The 20,000-nt window shown below is 51.9% G+C and overlaps 1 protein-coding gene across 1 annotated transcript in view; it reads left to right on the forward strand.

The window, feature by feature from the left end:
- Window positions 1-20,000, forward strand: part of LOC311314514 (nuclear factor of activated T-cells, cytoplasmic 1-like) — a gene marked incomplete at both ends in the record, with an annotated part of 69,722 nt that overhangs the window by 48,307 nt on the left and 1,415 nt on the right. The window contains one exon of the mRNA XM_084444896.1: window positions 1-386. This exon is cut by the window's left edge and continues 265 nt beyond it. Coding sequence (XP_084301022.1) covers window positions 1-386 — 386 coding nt within the window. The remainder of the gene's footprint in view (window positions 387-20,000) is intronic.

A 20,000-nucleotide genomic window follows, 5' to 3' on the forward strand; every position in this document is an offset into this window, starting at 1 on the left:
CCCCCAGCACCCCTCCCTGTCCTCCTCCTCCTCCTCCTCCTCCCCGGACCACACCTCCTCCCCCACCTCCTCCTCCTCCTCCTCCCTGGCCGTGCTCCACCCCCGGGGCAGCCCCCACCGCTACCACCCGCTCTACCCCGGCAGCAGCCCCTCCTCCTCCCCCGTGAGCCACCCCTCCACGCCGGGCGGGGCCGCGGAGAGCCACTTCACCCAGGCCTACAGCCCCACCGGCCAGGCCGGCCCGGCCCAGACCGGAGGCTCTCCCCACAGCCTGCTGTCGGAGGACACCAGCCCCCCCAGCCAGGCCCAGGCATACAGCCCCCCCTCCCTGAGCGTCACCGTCAAGCAGGAGCCCCAGGAGCTGGACCAGATGTATCTGGACGATGGTGAGTCTATATGATGAAGACTAGTCCTCGATTTTAGGAATCTCCGTGTCAGTGGAGATTCTCCATTGAGAGGATGTTGATGGAGATTATCCATTTAGAGGATGTCGTAGTTTCAGACTAGGTTTATTCTGTGTCTGGCCCTGGGGACTGACTAGTCGTACTGGTTCAGACTGGTTCAGACTGGTTCAGACTGGTTCAATCCACTGTGGTCATGATGAGTGCCTGAGACTGTACCACAGACACAGTTTAAACCTAATCTACAATTCAGAGGTCGCATAATATCCAAATAGGGATTAGATATAATCTAGATAGGCCTGTGTAGGACTAGTTTTCATTAGGACAACAGTTCATCTGTGTCCCATAAAATGCCTAGTCATACCGGATCAAACTAGTTTTCCAGTGGCAGACAACACGATCGCAATCACGTTGTTGCTCTTCCTGAAAAAGTTTCTAGAATGTTCCAGTGGCACCCAACACCGCATTCACGCCTCACACCTTGCTCTTATCTGCACGCCCACGCCCTCAACCCAACACGCCTCTCTCTTTCCTGGCACGGCGCAGGCCCCTGGATTGACGTCAGATTGGTTAATTTTAGATTTATTTGCTGCACCCCCCCCTCCACCCTCCACGCCCCCTCCACCCCCCGCAGGCGGCCCCGAGGGCACGTTATGGGATACGCCGCTTTATTTGAACGAGAGAGGAAAAAAACGAAAACGGCGAATTGGCTTTATGGGATTTTCAAACAATCTGTCATAACATCAGATCAGTGGGGGGTCAGGGGAGGTCAGGGGAACAACAACAGTGGCACACGCTGGCGTAGCACACTGTTGACACAAGCCCTAATGAAGGAAGCAAAACAATGGGTAGGGGCTTCCTGAGCCCGCGTGGCGGGGGGTTGCTGGGGGGGGGGGGGGGGGGGGGGGGGCGAGGAGGCAACCTTTGTTTTCTCGTGCTCTCTCCTAGGGGCCCCCTGCATAGGGGTGACGTCATCAGGGCAGCCTGGGGAGGGGCTCACACACACACACACACACACACACACCACCGTCCGTTACCCCTGAGCCTAATCACACCCAGAGACCCCCCCCCCTCCTCCCCAACCCTGTGTTTCCCATATCACATAAATCCAATCACATAAAGTCACACAAACACACACACGCACAATTACACACACGCCTGTGTGGGGTCAGCCCTGTCCTGGTGCTGTCAGGGGTGTGTGAGGGCAGCTCAGGTTGTTGTGTTTGGAGAGTGTGTATCCTGTGTGCTGGCAGTCCCCCAGCATCCTCAGACAGGCTGCAGGGAGGGCCGGTCCCCACTCACCTCAGGAACGTCACTCCTCCTCTGCTCTCTGGCACTGTAAACAGCACACCTATTTACTGCAGCGTGTGTGTGTGTGTGTGTGTGTGTATACCCACTGTGTGTGTATGCACTTTATTTTTGTGTATATCTTTTTGGATATCTTTGTGTGTGTGTGTGTGTGTGCGCCCGTATGTGTGTGTGTGCGCGCGCGTCTGTATGTGTGTGTATGTGTGTGTGTGTGTGTGTGTGTGTGTGTGTGCGTGCTCATCCCAGAGGCTCTCTCTGAGTGTGTGGGGGGTAATGGTGTCGGGGGCTCGAGGCTTTCGCTGTAATTGAGTTGAAATGCAGTTGTCAGCATATCTGTCGTTTTTGATCACTCCCAGACTTCCTCACCTCCTCGTCAGACTACGGACAGAGAGGGGAGGAAGTGCGTCTGTTATCAGCTCAATAACATGAGTCTAATACGACTCTTTACAAGTCAACCTAGCCCTGTCTCTCCACACACACACACACACACTCAGTAGAGTGCTAAAGCCAGCATCTGTCTTCTGACTGCCGACACCCACCCACCCCCACCATGAGAGAACGATGCCGTTACATCCTCCTGTAATGCGATCAGCTCTCGCATCGCCCCGCACACGCGTGACTCCCTCCCGAAGTTCTCCGCCGTGGCGCTACAAGCCGGGGAGCCTGGGAGTTCAGCGCTAATGGAATGAGGGCGAAACCCGAGCCTCGTATCGCGCTCGGCGGCGGCGGCCGTTAGCCCGGGCCCGTTTCACGGCGCGATCGGGGCGGTCCAGTGTGGAAGCATCCCCCCCCCCGCTGATCTCCCCCGCGCCGGCGCAGGGCCGGGTAACCTCGTTTACCCTGGACCGCCACTCCATCTGCTGTCACCCCCCCCCCGCGCACACGCCAATGCCTCGAGTCGGTGATTACGGCTGCATTAGGGCCGGCCCGGGAACGCCGGTCCATCGACGCGGGACCCCGAGGCGGGCGCTGCGAAACCTCGGGGTGGGGGAGGGGGGGTGGGGGGGGCGACGACGCAGCCCCCCCGCCGCGCCAGGCTCTCTGCGGCCGGCCGCTGGAGGCCGGGGTAAGTGTGCGGTGGTAACAGCATCCTCCGCAGGCATCCGGCCGGCCTCGCCGAGGACCCCCGCTAACGAGAGGGCTAGAGTCAATAAGCCTGGAGAGAAAGGAAGGGGGGGGGGGGGGGGGAGAGGAGGAGAGGCGAGGAGAGGAGTCATCCGTCCTCGTGCATTACCTCCACACGTTAGCCCGGGCGCCATTGGGGTGGGGGGAGGGGGGGGGGGGGGGCGACGAGGGAATGACCTCACCCCGGCGCTAGTGATTTAACAGCAGCCGCTTAGCTGTAGCCTACCCTCCCCCACCTCCCCGCACCTCCCCTCTCCCGCCCTCACCTCCCTCGCTGTCCTCATCCAAGGTGATTGCCGTCTGCAGGAGGACACTTGAGCTTCCCCAGAGTGGAGGCCTCCCTCCTTTCCTCCCTCCCTCCATCCTTGTCTCCCTCCTGTTGCCTCCCACGCTCCAGCCCTCATCAGCCAGAGGAAATGTCTCTCACAGCTCACCCCCCCCCACACACACACACACGCACACACACGCACACGGCAGCTGAGGCCCCGAGAAATCAGTCCACCTCTCAACAGTGAGCTACTGTACCACCAGGAGCACTATCGGGGGAGCCCCCTGACTCTCTTATTACCGGAGGTAATGGAGGTGGCGGGTTAGCTTGTGTTGTTTGGATGCAGAGTTAGATCCTAGGTTTGTCTGGACTGTCCTGAAGTCTCCCTGTTTCCTGTCTGTCTGTCTGCCTGTCTGTCTGTCTGTCTGCCTGTCTGTCTGTCTGTCTGTCTGTCTGTCTGTCTGTCTGTCTGTCTGTCTGCCTGTCTGTCTGTCTGTCTGTCTGTCTGTCTGCCTGTCTGTCTCAGCTATTCACAGACAGACAGACAGACAGACAGACAGACAGAGAGAGAGAGAGAGACAGACAGACATTCAGACAGACAGACAGACAGACAGACAGACAGACAGACAGATAGATAGATAGATAGATAGATAGATAGATAGATAGATAGATAGATAGATAGATAGATAGATAGATAGATAGATAGATAGATAGATAGATAGATAGATAGATAGATAGATAGATAGATTGATAGATTGAAAGTCAGTCTGCTCTGATAAGGAGCCAGCATACCCCTGGCTCTCCAGTGTGTGTGTGTGTGTGTGTGTGTGTGTGTGTGTGTGTGTGTGTGTGTGTGTGTGTGTGTGTGTGTGTGTGTGTGTGTGTGTGTGTGTGTGTGTGTGTGTGCATCCGTGCATCCGTGCGTGTATGCGTCTGACATCCAGCTCTGATAAGGAGCCAGCAGAATACCCCTGGTTCTCCAGGAACATTACCCTCCCATATGGCTCTGGGTAGAATGCCATGCGAAGGACGAAGCAATCGCAGACAGAGTGGGGGATTAACGACGGCCTCGTTAGTCCGGCTAATCAACCCATAAAGAGAAGGGCTGAGGTGACGTCACCCTCCGTCACCCAGGGCCGGGAGCCGCAGCCGCGCTGACATCATATCCCCTCTCGTCACACACACACACATGTCTCTTTTGATCCCTGATTTGGCATTGTTTACACAGCAACTTTGGAGGCTTTTGGCAACATTACACAGGCCTATCCTCCAGTGCACTGCGATGCTGGGGCTTTATGAAGGCTTGTGTTTGTGTGTGTGTGTGTGTGTGTGTTTGTGCTTGTGTGCGTGCGTGCGTGTGTGTGTCTGTGTGTGTGTAAAGCAGTGATTGAGTGAGGAGTGAACATGGCGTCTGGTGCTGCTAGGAGTCTCCTTAGTTGCTGAGGGATGATGTCATGCAGCCCAGCTGACCATGAGAGAGTGTGTGTGTGTGTGTGTGCATGCATGTGTGTGTGCATGCATGTGTGTGTGTGTGTGTCTGCACATGTTAAGCCCAGCTGATCACAGCTCAGACCAAGGCCTAATCATGGCGCCAGATCCCTCCCAGCTGTGGCAGGCAAACACAAGGCTCTTATTCACCAGAGGAAGACAAACACACAGCAGCCTAACGCGGCCGGCTCCCGACACCTGGCAGTCGGGCCGTGATTGGACCTGCGTTCAGGGTCGGCTCCCATAACCGCTCCGTCCTCTGCAGAGGCTCTGCGCGTCTCCCAAACGACACGCAGCTACGGGCCCCGAAACGGCACACGGCTACGAGCTGCTCCCTTAACAGGGAAAGCAAATCCAGAAGTCAGCGCTGGCTGGTTTCTCAGACAGACCTTGCCCCCCCCCCCTCCCCCCCACCTTTCCTCCACTCCGCCGCAATAACAACAACACAGAATTCTAACATTTCTGAGGATCCCCCTCCTCTCCTCTCCTCGTCTCTCCTCTCTCTCTCTCTCTCTCTCTCTCTCTCTCATCCCTCGCTCCAGGCTTTCCTCATGGAAACTTTTACACACGCTGGCGCGCTGCCCAGACCCCAGGACTCACCAGACCCCTAATGATGATTGAGAGTGTGTCCGCAGGGCCCTGAAAACATGCTGAGTAGCTAACATTGGAGTGTGCCGCGAGGCTGGCGCTGAGGAGGGGTGTGTGGGTGTGTGGGTGTGTGGGTGTTGATCATAGCTGAGGTTGAGTTGGGGGTGTCTAATAGGACTACGCTCACAAGCTGCTCCTGTGTGTGTGTGTGTGTGTGTGTGTGTGTGTGTGTGTGGGTGTGTGTGTGTGTGTGTGCGTGTGTGTGTGTGCGTGCGTGTGTGTGTGTGTGTGTGTGTGTGTGTGTTTGTGTGTGTGTGTATGTGTGGTAGACCATCTGACAGGCTGTGGTTAGGGTTTGTACTTTCAAAACACTAACCTCTGAACCCTGCCTTGGTGGGGGGGTTAAAAGCAACCCTGTCTGTCTGCCTAGCCATGTAGATTATGTCTGTCTGTCGATCTGTCTGTCTGTCTGTCTGTCTGTCTGTCTGTCTGTCTGTCTGTCTGTCTGTCTGTCTGTCTGTCTAACTGCATGCATGTCATTCTGCCTGTCTGTCTGTCTGTCTGTCTGTCTGTCTGTCTGCCTACCCATATGCCTGTCTGTCTGCCTACTCATCTGCCTACTGATATGTCTGTCTGTCTCTATCTGTACGCATGTATGTTTGTCTGTCTTCCAACCCATCTGTCGGTGTGTCGGTGTGTCCGTCTGTCCGTCCGTCTGATAAGTGCAGTGTCAGTATCAGCCTCTCCCTCTGGTCTCCTCAGCTCTACTGACAGGTATAATAGAAGACTTCTTCATTATTTATGAGCAGAAGGGATGTGGACATTTTATTATTGTTCTTATTGCTGGCGTTTTCATATAAGGAATCTTGTTTTCCTGGCAGAGCAGGACGTTACGGGGGAGAGAGAGAGAGCAGTGTCGGCTTCTGTGGAAGGTTTTATATAACCCTAGGAAAGAATGATACGAGTGTGTGAGTCAGATTGCGCTCCGAAGGCAACGCAGGGCCACGGCTAGGCTGGATGGGGATCAGCGTGTGGTCTGAGGACTTCACCACCAGGCTTACACCCCGTGTCGCGCATCACATTTCCAGTGCCGTCATGATAAAAAACCGGGCTCCGTGGCGTCTCCGTACCAGACGGCGGACCCAGCGATAGTCCTGGTTCGTCGCCCGGGTACGTCGTCACGTTACGGACGACGGGGGAGGGGGGGGGCGGAGGTGGGGGGGGGGGGGGGCGGGGTTCAGCCCGTTCCTGCTCGGACGACGGCGTCTGAAGTCCTCTGGATCAGCTCAGCGGTGCGTTCTGTTTCCTTTCGTTTCCGTCGTCTCCTCTTCTCTCTCATCCCGGGCCAGGCGTGACGGCTCCGGGGCCTCTGCTAGGGATCGTCTGGTGTCCACACCCACGGTGTGCAGCCCAGCACCAGAACAGACGCTCCGCATCACCGTTTAGGAGGCACCCTAAGTGCTCACATATGATGATGATGATGATGATGATGATGATGATAATGATGATGATTATGATGGTGCTGATGGCTCGGTATCGATCAAAGAGCTCCGACTCGCATTCCCTCCATCGCTATAACCATCGCCCCTATCTGAACCAGAGGAGTCTGTTCTACTGGTGGGGTATTAAGATACGATCTATCTATCTATCTATCTATCTATCTATCTATCTATCTATCTATCTATCTATCTATCTATCTATCTATCTATCTATCTATCATCTATCTATCTATCTATCTATCTATCTATCTATCTATCTATCTATATATCTATCTATCTATCTATCAATCTATCTATCTATCTATCTATCTATCTATCTCTGGAATATGTAGGGGTGGGACGTATGCCCACCTCCCTTGTTCTCTGTAAAGCGCATTGTGTTGCCTCTGTGTATGAAATGCGCTGTATAAATAAAGTTTGATTTGATGTGATCTATCTGTTCTCTATCTCTCTTTCTCTCTCAGTTGGTTGTGTAGTTCTAGAAGAAAACAGTGATGACAGAAATACATTGAGGAGAGTTTGCTATTGTGAAAGTACATGATTATTATCCGATTACTCCAAGTGGTGTGTGTGTGTGTGTGTGTGTGTGTGTGTGCGTGTGTGTGTGTGTGTGTGTGTGTGTGTGTGTGTGTGTGCGTGCGTGTGTGTAACCATCAAGCAACTTGGGGTGTGTGTGTGTGTGTCTGTGTGCGTTCGTGTGTGCGCGTGTAACCATGAGGCAACTTGATGTGTGTGTGTGTTTGTGTGTGTGTGTGTGAGTGTGTGTGTGTGTGTGTGTGTGTGTGTGTGTGTGCGTGTGTGTGCGTATCCTCTATATCTAGTTGTATTACGCTGGATATCTATTGATGCATATTCCTCACAAAGCTGGCTGGTTTCTGTGGGCTGCATGCTGAGGTTGAGGGAGCCGGCCACAGGACAGGAGCTCCACAGGGCAGACCCCTGACAGGCAGACCCCTGACAGGCAGACCCCTGACAGGCAGACCCCTGACCGGCAGACCCCTGACAGGCAGACCCCTGACAGGCAGACCCCTGACCGACAGACCCCTGACTCCCAGATCCTGTGGTCTGGCCTGGGCTAGCCTGGGGGTACCCCTTCTACCCTACACACACTCTCTTTGTCCCTCTTTTCTTCTCTTCCTCTACTCCCTCCCTCTCCCCTTCTCCCTCTCTCTCTCTCTCTCCCTCTCTCTCCCTCTTTCTTTCTCGCTCTCTTTTCTTCTCCCTCCCTCTCTCTCTCCCTCTATCTCTCGCCCCCCCTCTCTCTCTCTCTCTCAGATGATGGATGGGTGCGTGGTTTTCTGTTCTGACAGGATGATCACTAGGATCTCCGCCAGGTCTGCTGATTGGCTCTGGGTCGCCCAATAGACCTTGAGGTTATCTGTCACATGGCAAAGCTATTAGAGCAGATATTGGAACCTACACTTCTACGACCTTCGTCTTGCTGGCTTCGGAGTCCTAGGAGATCATCAATCTCTCTGTACTGTTGGCACACACACAGAGCTCACACAAACACATTCTGATGCACCCACACCAGTCCCTTTTTAACTCAGTAGGTGTAGCTGTCTTGGAATCCCAAGGTTCCCGGTTCGATTCCAGCTCCTCCCATCAACATGTACTTGGGCAAGACACAAAACCTCAAATTGCTCCCAATGAGCAGGCTGGCACCTTGCATGGGATGTGTGAATGGGTGTATGAATGGGTGAATGAGAGAGCGCAAGTATTTGGATAAAGGCGCCATATAACTGCACTCCATTTCCCTTTATTTTACACCCTTTATATTCTATTCCAACTGTAGCCAGGTGTTTCAGCGTGTGTATAGATAGCTAGGTGTTTCAGAGTGTGTATAGATAGCTAGGTGTTTCAGAGTGTGTATAGATAGCCAGGTGTTTCAGCGTGTGTATAGATAGCTAGGTGTTTCAGCGTGTGTATAGATAGCTAGGTGTTTCAGCGTGTGTATAGATAGCTAGGTGTTTCAGCGTGTGTATGGATAGCTAGGTGTTTCAGCGTGTGTATAGATAGCTAGGTGTTTCAGCGTGTGTATAGACAGCTAGGTGTTTCAGCGTGTGTATGGATAGCCAGGTGTTTCAGCGTGTGTATGGATAGCTAGGTGTTTCAGCGTGTGTATGGATAGCTAGGTGTTTCAGCGTGTGTATGGATAGCCAGGTGTTTCAGCGAAGGTGGCTTGGTGCTTCAGGCTGCGTGTGGGTAGTTGACGAGCCACATCTGAAACCTGCAGGCTCAGAGCAGCAGGATCCCGAGGAGACGGATGTCAACAGAGGACGTCAGGTTAGGGGGGGGTTAGCTGGGTGGCGGGGTTTGCTGTTCTTGGCTGAGCGATTAGTCCCCAGTAGCTTCCCTGACAGGCCCATAAACTACTCTGCGTCTTCCCCTGTTTCATTGCAATAACCCATTACACAAATCATCCTCTTCGCAGATGGTTAAACGCACAGAAGATGTGGTCACATTGAGGATACGGGTTTACGGAGTTCCCATTCTTCTTTCTTCTCTCTCTATTTCATCGCTAATAATGTACAGTTTTAATATCACTTTGAGATCCTGTTACAGATCCTGTTACAGCTTTATTACAGCTTTATTTGTCTCTATTAATAGTCAACTATTGTAGGTATCCTCTTACTGTGAATCAGGGCCAAAGACGGTGGCACAGAGAGAGAGAGAGAGATAGAGAGAGAGAGAGAGGAAGAGAGAGAGAGAGATAGAGAGAGAGAAAGAGAGAGGGGGGGTGAAGGAGAGTAGTGTGCAGTCTCTAGTCTGTCTCCCTGGCAGTCTCTGTCTCTGTACCACTATTGTTCTCACACAGGCAGGCAGACACATTGTGCTCTCCACACACACAAACGCGTGCACACAAAAACAATCACCCCTCCCACGCACACACACACACTTATCCTTTCACACACACACGCACACGCGCGCAAGCACACACCCACACACACAGTCTACTCTTTTCATTTAAATATAGACATATAATCCCTAGGAGGGAATTCAGAATTTTCTCATTCAATATCCTGAAAAAGAGACAAGTCATCCAGACTCTCGGCCATGTCCTCACCAAGGGGCTTATGGGGCCATGGCTGTCCTGGATGAAGCCGGTCAGAAAAGCACAGTGTCAGGGGAGATGTCACACATGCTTTAATCTGATCAGTGAGATTTACTGGATTGACGAGTGACCCCTGGGTCTCCCCTCTGCTAAGACATTCAAGTGGTGAATTCCCTAGCTCCTCCATGAGCTCTAAATCTGCAGGTGATGAAACTGCCAGGACATATCCAGGTGAGACCCGCCGCTAGGATTTACTGGTGACAGCATTGTCAGGTCTCTCTATATCACTCTCTCTATCTCTCTCCGTAGCTCTATCTCTCTCTCCATCTCTCTCTCTCTCTCGCTCTCTCTCTCTCTCTCTCTGTCTATCTGTCCTGAATAGATCCTTTCATCCTTAAAGAAGAAGTTTGAGATGTGCACGGTTAGTGTGGATCAGTTTGAGATGTGCAGGGTTAGTGTGGATCAGTTTGAGATGTGCAGGGTTAGTGTGGATCAGTTTGAGATGTGTGGGGTTAGTGTGGATCAGTTTGAGATGTGTGGGGTTAGTGTGGATCAGTTTGAGATGTGCGGGGTTAGTGTGGATCAGTTTGAGATGTGCGGGGTTAGTGTGGATCAGTTTGCGATGTCGTTTGGGGGTTAGTGTGGATCAGTTTGAGATGTGTGGGGTTAGTGTGGATCAGTTTGAGATGTGTGGGGTTAGTGTGGATCAGTTTGAGATGTGTGGGGTTAGTGTGGATCAGTTTGCGATGTCGTTTGGGGGTTAGTGTGGATCAGTGCGATGTTGTGTGGGGGTTAGTGTGGATCAGTTTGCGATGTTGTGTGGGGGTTAGTGTGGATCAGTTTGCGATGTCGTTTGGGGGTTATTGTGGATCAGTTTGCGATGTTGTGTGGGGGTTAGTGTGGATCAGTTTGCGATGTTGTGTGGGGTTAGTGTAGATCAGTTTGCAATGTCGTATGGGGGTTAGTGTGGATCAGTGGCTCCAGGTGGGTGAAAGGTAGTCTGCACTCTTGGAAAAATGAGTCCAGTCCGATGGGAGGAGAAGGGGACCTGCCAAGCCCTCCCATCCTCCTTCCTTCCCCCCATCCTACCACCTTCACTCCACCCCCCCCCCCCCCCCCCTCTGCCCCTCAACCTCCCTCCCTCCCGTCCTCCATCCTCCCTCCCATCTCCCCCCCCCCTCCTCCTCTCTCCTCCAGTCCAGGCACAGGAACTCCATGAGATCAGGTGTCTGCTGCTCAGAGCAGATGGAGGAGGTTCAGTGAGATCTGCGCTCAGGTCAGAGATGGGAGCGTTAATCAGATCAAAGAGGTAGATAGTAGCTGGTTATAGACCAGCCAGACTCAGCAGGGGAGCTGGAGGACATGGAGGAACCTTCTCAGATCACGTTCCCATCAGGAGGACTGTAGAACCAATCTTCCTCTAAGATCTAAGCTCAGGTTCCCATCAGAGGACTGTAGAACCAATCTTCCTCTAAAATCTAAAAGTTCAGGATCTCATCAAAGGACTGTAGAACCAATCTTTCTCCAAGATCTAAGCTCAGGTTCCCATCAGAGGACTGTAGAACCAATCTTACTCTAAAATCTAAAAGTTTAGGATCTCATCAAAGGACTGTTAATCTTTCTCTAAGATCTAAGTTCAGGTTCCCTTTCTGTAGAGCTCATCTGCTGGGGTGGAGGATGAGGCGTTCAAGGATAAAAGAACCTGACTGACAAGTTTGACTCACCCAGGGACAAAATGGCGGAGATGGCAGGGTGGCTACGATGACTGTAATGTTCAAGGGCTAGAGTCTGTCAGTCATGAACTATGGCACTGGACAATACTCCATACACATACTTATTTTCAGAGGATGGGAAGAGAGAGAAGAGAGAGCCAGGCTCTCCATACACACACACACACACACACACACACTCCAAAGGCAAGGTGCCTCTCTGAACCTGTGTGTGTGTGTGTGTGTGTGTGTGTGTGTGTGTGTGTGTGTGTGTGTGTGTGTGTGTGTGTGTGTGTGTGTGTGTGTGTGATGGATAGGGATCTATAAACCTTGCACTGATGTAAGCCTTTTTTGATACAGGGAGCTTCTATATAAAAGGGTATTCTGAAACCCCCCATTAGGGCTGACAGGGACACGTGATTTAAACAGGCGGAATACAAAACTCTGATGTCATAAATCCTGTTCTGTGCAGGTACACACATGGCCTCATTCTCGGTCGGAAGCATGATTGTTTCAATATGTCCAAACTTTTCTCATTTTCTCCAAACTTTCTCTCTCTCTCTCTCTCTCTCTCTCTCTCTCTCTCTCATCTCTCTCTGTCCACTATATTCTGACCACCAGATCTCTATCCCCTATGTGTTCTCACCAGTCAACCGCTGATGCATCATACGTCTGAAGTTCTTACCAATCAGACGGAGTTTATCAGATGGCCGCGGTTATTCTAGCATGACTAGGAAGCTAACGAGGCGCACAGGGGTTTCCATCCCTCCATCCCTCCCTCCCCCCATCCCTTCATCCCTCCCTCCCTCCATCCCTCCATCCCTCCACCGGCCAGACGTGTGTGTTTCTCTCTGTCAGATGGATATCTGCCCGTTTGACTTTGTGCTTCTCTCTGTCGACGTGTATCCAGCTGCTTGACTTTGTGCTTCTCTCTGTCAGATGTATATCTAGCCGCTGGACTTTGTGGTTGGCCAGGATCGGTTACACATCATTAGTTCTTTTCTTTTCTCTTCTTTTCTTTGCAGCATGACTCCTGATCACGTTGCTTTGGAATTTGTGACCGGCCACAATCGTGACTGAGTTATTCGAATGATTTCCACAATTGCGGCAGTTCAAATTAGGAATCTTTAATTAATAGAAAACTAGTTAATAGAAAACTATTAGACTATTAAAATATTAGTACAGCCAGAGATGAAGAGAGACTCAGCCAGCTGTCAGAGAGTGGAGCATCTTTCTGTCTCCCATTTTCTCTCTCTCTCTCTCTCTCTCTCTCTCTCTCTCCATCTTCTCTCTCTCTTCTCTCTCTCTTCTCTCTCTCTCTCTCTCTCTCTTTCCTCTCTCTCGGCAGTGATGAGGTGATGAGGTCACCAGAGAGCAGCTCCAACATGTAAACACCTCCCCTGTCACCCCCTGGAGGCCAGCCCTGGGCCAACACACCCTCCCTTGGGAGGGAGAGGAAGTGAGAGGAGGAGAGGGAGAGGGAGGAGGAGAGGGAGAAGAGAGGGAGAAGAGGGAGGAGGAGAGGGAGAGGAAGTGAGAGGAGAAGAGGGAGGAGGAGGAGAGGGGGAAGGAGAGGGAGGCGGAGAGAGAGAGGAGGAGGAGAGGGAGGAGGAGAGGGAGGAAGAGAGGGAGGAGGAGAGGGAGAAGAGGGAGGAAGAGAGAGGGACAGGGAAGAGGAGAGGGAGGGGGAGCAGGAGGAGGATGTGTGAGCTTGCAGGCTGTTTCTCGGGCCCTGACTGGCTGTCTGTCTGGCTGGCTGTTTTCCATCAGGTCTGCGCAGAGGGCCAGCGTCTCTGGGTTCAGCTCGTTAGGCCTGTCAGCAGCAGGAGAGCCATCAGATCAGGCTGAGCAGATGATCACAGAGGCAGACCGACCAGAGGAGAGCAGAGCAGAACTCTGTCTTAGTCCCGGTCATGGTATTCTAAACTAATGTCCTCCTGATGGTTTCAAGGCTGCTGCTCTTTCCTCATCACTCTCCTACTGTCCTCTCACTCATTCATCTTTCTCTCTCTCTCTCTCTTTCCACCCTGCTCTCTCCGAGTCTCCTTTCCAGCAGTAGCAGCCCTGTGTGTGTGTGTGTGTGTGTGTGTGTCTGTGTGTGTGTGTGTGTGTGTGTGTGTGTGTGTGTGTGTGTGTGTTTGTCTCCGAGTCTCCTTTCCAGCAGTAGCAACCCTGTGTGTGTGTGTGTGTGTGTGTGTGTGTGTGTGTGTGTGTGTGTGTGTGTGTGTGTGTGTGTGTGTGTGTGTGTGTGTGTGTGCGTGTGTGTGTGTGCGTGTGTGTCTGTGTCCTCCTAAAGACCCAGGGACTCCCTCACAGCCTGCCTGGCTCAGACCTCAGACTTCAGCTCACCGTTGGCCCCCTCTCTCTATCTCCCTCAATCTCACTCCCTCTCTCCCTCTCTCTTCCTTTTTCTATTTCTTTTTAACCCCTCGCCCCTCTTTCTCCATTCTCTCACACTCTTCCTTCCCTCTCTTTCTCTCTACTCTCTCCCTCCCTCTCTCCCTCTCTCTTCCACTCTCTCTCTCTCTGTCTCTCCCCCCATCTCTCTCTCCCAGTTCAATTCAATTCAACAAGCTTTATTGGCAGGAAATACATTACATAAATATTGCCGGTAACTACACGGGACAGAACCAAACAAACAAGCATGTTCATACAAACAGACAGACAAGCAGGTAAGCAAATAAACAAACTATCAAGATAATTCTGAAAATGATAATAAAAGAAACATTGTGAGTATTACTCTGTGAGTATTAAATGTCCCACATTTCAGCCAGATGTGGTCGTCTCTCCTGTCCACTGGCTGTCCCTCAGCTGATGACAGCTCACGCATAACACACTCACAACACACACACTCTCCTTCTCTCTCTCCCTCTCTCCACCTCTCTCTCCCTCTCCATCTCTCCCTCTCCATCTCCCTCTGCCTCTCTCCCTTTCTCTCTCTCCCCCTCTCTCTCTCTAGCTCTCTCTCCCCCCCTCTCTATCTCTCTCTCTCTCCCTCTCTCTTCCTCTCTCTCTCCCTCTCTCTCCCTCTCCATCTCTCCCTCTCCATCTCTCCCTCTTCCTCTGCCTCTCTCCCTTTCTCTCTCTCCCCCCTCTCTCTCTCTAGCTCTCTCTCCCCCTCTCTATCTCTCTCTCTCTCCCTCTCTCTTCTCTCTCTCTCTCTCTCTCTCTCTCTCTGTTCCACATGGGGAGACCAGACCCAGTCCTCAGACAGTGGGGGGGAAGTGCTGTCTGTCGAGATCATCCTTGATCGGGACAAAGGAGTGTGTGTGTGTCTGTGTGTGTGTGTGTGCATGCATGCGTGTGTGTGTGTGTGCGCGCGTGTGTGTGTGCGTGTGTGTGCGTGTGTGCGAGTGCGTGTGTGTGTGTGTGTGTGTGTGTGTGTGTGTGTGTGTACCACTGGACGTCCCTCAGTGAGAGGAGAGCGAGAGTGAGGAGAGCCTCTGCCCGTCTCGAGTGCGCGTGGGTGGCAGCTGATTGGCCATTAAGCGTTTGCACTGAAGCCCAGAGAAGATTTGATACTGTGGGGAAACAAAAGTAATATGTAGCAGGAAATTCAATTGTCTGCCTTCGCTAGCTTCAAACTGCAGCTCCGCTTCCTCACATAATCAATTTGACATGTGAGCAGAGTAGAAGGCAGGCAGTCCTCCCCAGGCGTGTCCATCTGACGGATGGCAACAACGCTCATCTCACCTGCTACTGCACTGTTCAGATATGCACCGAGTCGGCTGTTTCATAGATTTCAGGTTTTTGGTTCTACAAAATGAAAGTGCGCTTTTGTTGTGTGTTTCCTCTGTGTGTGTGTGTGTGTGTGTGTGTGTGTGTGTGTGTGTGTGTGTGTGTGTGTGTGTGTGTGTGTGTGTGTGTGTGTGTGTGCATGTCTATGTCGCTATGAGCATGTTTATCTTTGTTTAGCTACGGGAGCTGTGTGACTCAGCAGGGCTTCCTCTGCGGTGACGAGTCAGAGCTCTACAATAGGAGGAAGTCGTCTTCTCCTCTCTGGAGGGCGTCCATGGCTCCCCGCTCTCTCTCTCTCTCTCTCTCTCTCTCTGTCTCTCTCTCTCTCTCTCTCTCTGTCTCTCTGTCTCTCTCTCTCTCTGTCTCTCTCTCTCTCTCTCTCTCTCTCTCTCTCTGTCTGTCAAAGTAAGAGACAATATTTCAGGAAGGCTCTTCTTCCTCCTCAGTATCACAGAGCAGAAGCAGGAACAGGAAGTCTCTCTTACAAGCCAGTGGTCGGGCATTGTTCAGAGAGTTGTTGGGTGGGGGGGGGGTTGGAGTTAGATCCTCGCCACCAGGTGGTTGCCGGGCAGGCCTGATTGGGTGAAGGGATTGGGTTACTCGAGCGAGGAACCTCCAGGCATTCCTGGGAGCGCCGGGACTCTCCTCCACCCCCGACCACAGGCCATCCTCTCTCCTCCCCGGGAGGCCGGCTCATATCGAACCCCTGCCGCCCCGCGCTCTCCGCTGGCTACACTAACTCAATCTCCCACCCAGGTCAGACTCAGGTCCTCTCTCTTTCTCTCTCTCTCTCTCCTTCTCTCTTTCTTTATCTCTCTCTCTCCCTCCCAGTCCCTCATTCTCTCTACCCCCCCCCTCTCTCTTTCTCCTAAATGAAGTCATAATGTCTCCCGCCCGTCTCAGATAACCCAGTAATCAGGTCCCAGCTCTGATGGACTCCTCCCTGGTCTGAGATCAGTCTTTATCAGCGCCTGGGTGTGACAGGCTCTTTAACCTCTCACCTCCGCACTGGTCCCAGCTCTGCCATGACTGCCATGAACACAGTTAGGGACACGTTAGCTGGGCCTGACAGCGAACCCTCCACCTCCACTCATGGTTGTTGTTCTCGAATTTCCATATGTTCTGATGACTGACGGCCAGGGGTCATGCTGGGGGCGGAGCCTAAGCTGTTGTGTTACTTTCACACTATCCAAAGCTCTCCCTAAGGCTTAGTGTGTGTGTGTGTGTGTGTGTGTGTGTGTGTGTGTGTGTGTGTGTGTGTGCGTGCGTTCGCACGTGTTTTGGTGTGTATCTGTATGGGTGTGTGTGTATGTGTATTCATATATGTGTGTGTGTGTGTGTGTGTGTGTGTGTGTGTGTACAGTATGTGCATGGCGTGCATTTGTGTGTGTGTGTGTGCATGCGTATTGTGTGTGTGTGTGTGTGTGTGTTTGTGTGTGTGTGCTTTTCACTGTTGTATAGACAAGCCATGCAGTGAGCTTGTTTTCATTAGCGGAACATGTTCAGTTGGGTTTTCCACTGTTTGTGTTGGTTCATGCGGTGCCTCCTCCCAGCTACAGCGTTCCACAAAATGAAAACAGTGATCAGAAAAAAGGTGTGTGATGCGGTGGAGAAGGTTGTCAAACAAGTCGGAAACACTGATCACCAAAGTGTGATTCCAGGACGAGACACATCTCAACATATTAGCTCAGCTGTTATGCTGAAACCTTGAGAGAACTCTTCGCGCAACTGTAACAACTTTACTGACTCCGAAAACAGCCAGTCTGTCAGACTCAGGAGCTCAAAGTTCCCTGCACCTGAATATGATTTATAACTAAATTCCACTCTGAACACAACGTTCCCTTCATATATGATTCGTTTCAGTTCTGCTGTTTCTGGAGCTGTTTTAGCCTACAGGCTTAGGACAGAGGAGAGGAGGTGAGGGGAGGAGGTGATGGAAGGAGAGGAGAGGAGAAGAGAGGAGAGAAGTGGTAGACAGGCAGAGAGGTTGATGTGAGGTGGGGGTAGATAGATAGGGGTAAATGTCTCATCCAGGACCCAGGAGAGGAACCAGGTACTCCAACCAGATACAGTAATGTTCTCCTACATGTAACTACTGAACCCATGATCAGAACTTTAACAAGATAGCTTATTTGTCTTCATCAGTAAACATACACTATATGGACAACAGTATTGGGACACCTACACATTACCCCTACAGGATCTTTTATGACATTTCATTCTAAATTCAGATAGGCATTAATATAGAGTTGCCCCCCCCCCCCCCCCCCCTTTGCAGCTATAACAGCTTCCACTCTTCTGGGAAGGCTTTCTACAAGATTTTGGAGTGTGTTCAATGGGAATGAGGTCAGGACTCTGTGTGGGCCAATCAAGTTCTTCCACACCAACCTCACCCAACCATGTCTTTATGTACCTTGCTTTGTGCACTGGGGAACAGTCATGTTGGAACAGAAAAGGGCCTTCCCCAAACTGTTCCCACAAAGTTGAAAGCTTAGAAGTGTCCAAAATGTCTTTATAAGCATTAACATTTCCTTCCCTTCACTGGAACTAAAGAGCCTAGGCCAACCCCAGAAAAAGTTTGGGGAAGGCCCTTTTCTGTTCCAGCATGACTGTGCCCCAGTGCATAAAGCAAGGTCCATGGTTGGGTGAGGTTGGTGTGGAAGAACCTGACTGGCCCGTTCAGAGTCCTGACCTAAACCCCATCGAACACCTTTGGGATGAACTAGAACGGAGATTGGGAGCTAGGCCCTCTCGTCCAACATCAGTGTCTGACCTCACAAATGCTCTCCTAGACGAATGGGCAAAAATTCCCACAGACACACTCCAAAATCTTGTAGAAAGCCTTCCTAGAAGAGTGGAAGCTGTTATAGCTGCAAAGGGGGGACCAACTCCATATTAATGCCTACAAATTTAGAATGGAATGTCACAAAAGCTCCTGTAGGTGTATGTGTAGGTATCACAATACGTTTGTCCATAAAGTGTATCTATCTATAGAGGAGCTATGAGTCTGGAGTCACAGTATTACAGTAAGCTGTAGTTCAACACATCGGACTGTAGTTCCACACTTCTGACCACGTTCTGACCATGCAGGTCTAGGTCAGCCATCTCTGCCTGACCACGCCCATGCTCCCAGACGGCCCAGAGAGCTGATTGGTCAGCACCGCCCAGGTCAGGTCAGGAAGCGTCTCTAGACCCAGGCTGAGCTCTGTTGTTCTGCAACAACAACAACGACGACAACAACAGCGACCGGCCACTTCCTGTAAGCTCGTCGGCGTGTCAGAGAAGGGCCACGGAGGACAGACGCACCTCAACCCCTCCCCCTTCCCCCCTCGCGCTCACTTCCCATCACCACGGAACATCCGCGCGCGGCGGTGGAAAGTATTAGTTTATAAAGTGTTGAAAAACAACCTGGTGGTTAATATGTGGGCGAGGAGGAGGCACTATTTATACCTCGACGAGAGAGGAAACCGCTGGTTTTCTCCAGAAAGAGAGAGAGAGAGAGAGAGAGAGAACAATAGAGAGAGAGAGAGAGAGAGAGAGGAAGTCTCTGGTGTGCCTGCTGCTAAGGTGTTTGGGGTTTCCCTCCATCAGCAGCTGCATCATCGTCGGGAAGCCGCTGCCCGCGGGACGTTTTCTCCGAACCCTTCAGATCAAAGTCTGACGTGGAGGTGCGATGGTTCAGCCTTTACGTGCCTTTTGTGTGTCCTGTACCTCGCTGTCCTGCCGGGGCACAGCGTACCGCAGCCTAGCTATAAATACCCCCGGCGTGTGGATGCCTGTGTGTCCCAGAGCGCGGCACAGAGGGGGTGAACATGCAGGAAACCGCCTGCAGCCTTGGCTCAGTCCCACTTTTTCCACTGGGAGTCTCTCCTGGGGGGGAGAGGTGTGCCCCAGCCCTGTGTGTGTGTGTGTGTGTGTGTGTGTGTGTGTGTGTGTGTGTGTGTGTGTGTGTGTGTGTGTGTGTGTGTGTGTGTGTGTGTGTGTGCGTTTGTGTGTGTGCGCATTTCTGTGTGTGTGTGTGCGTGTGTGTGTGTGTGTGTGCGTGTGTGTGTGCGCGTGTGTGTGTGTGCGTGTGTGTTTGTATAGAACTACAACATAATTGTATGAATGTCAGATCCCTTTGTTGACTCATGTTGTTGTCATGGCCACAGAACGCTTTTCAGAAACACAGTGAACTGACGGATGAGCTCCTTTGAGATCCAACCCTTCACATTTCCCAGGCAACAAATAGAAAAGAAAAAAAAATGAATAGAAAACAAAAAAAAGCACATGGGGCCTGCATGACGAAAGACAAAAAACATAGATCAGACCTCTTCTTCTTGAAATGGTTGCCAGGGACCAGGGACCAGGGGACAGCGCTAAAAGTGAAAGCTGCTGTCCCTGCAACAGAGGCTGCAGGGGGGGGGACATCTAATGGCAGCCAGCCCTGGGACTGCATGGTGTCTGGATTCTGGGGTTTCTCCACGGTCTCTCCAGCAGAGTGAGATGGGGAGTGTGGGGGGGGGGGGGGTTGTAGTATCTGGACCAGAGCTCTGTGATTTGAAATAAACCCCTTGTGTGTCCTTCTTGCTGTCAGGGCAGACCACCACACACTCTGACTCAAGGTGCCGCAATGTGTCCTGTGTTTATGTTTATATAAAGTTCAGGGGTTGACAGCGCTAGCAGGAGCAGCATCTATGATATGAGTTCAGGGGTTGACAGCGCTAGCAGGAGCAGCATCTATGATATGAGTTCAGGGGTTGACAGCGCTAGTAGGAGCAGCATGTATGATATGAGTTCAGGGGTTGACAGCGCTAGCAGGAGCAGCATCTATGATATGAG

This window comes from Borostomias antarcticus, assembly GCF_949987555.1.
Source record: "Borostomias antarcticus genome assembly, chromosome: 10".
NCBI classification, from domain to species: Eukaryota; Metazoa; Chordata; class Actinopteri; order Stomiiformes; family Stomiidae; genus Borostomias; species Borostomias antarcticus.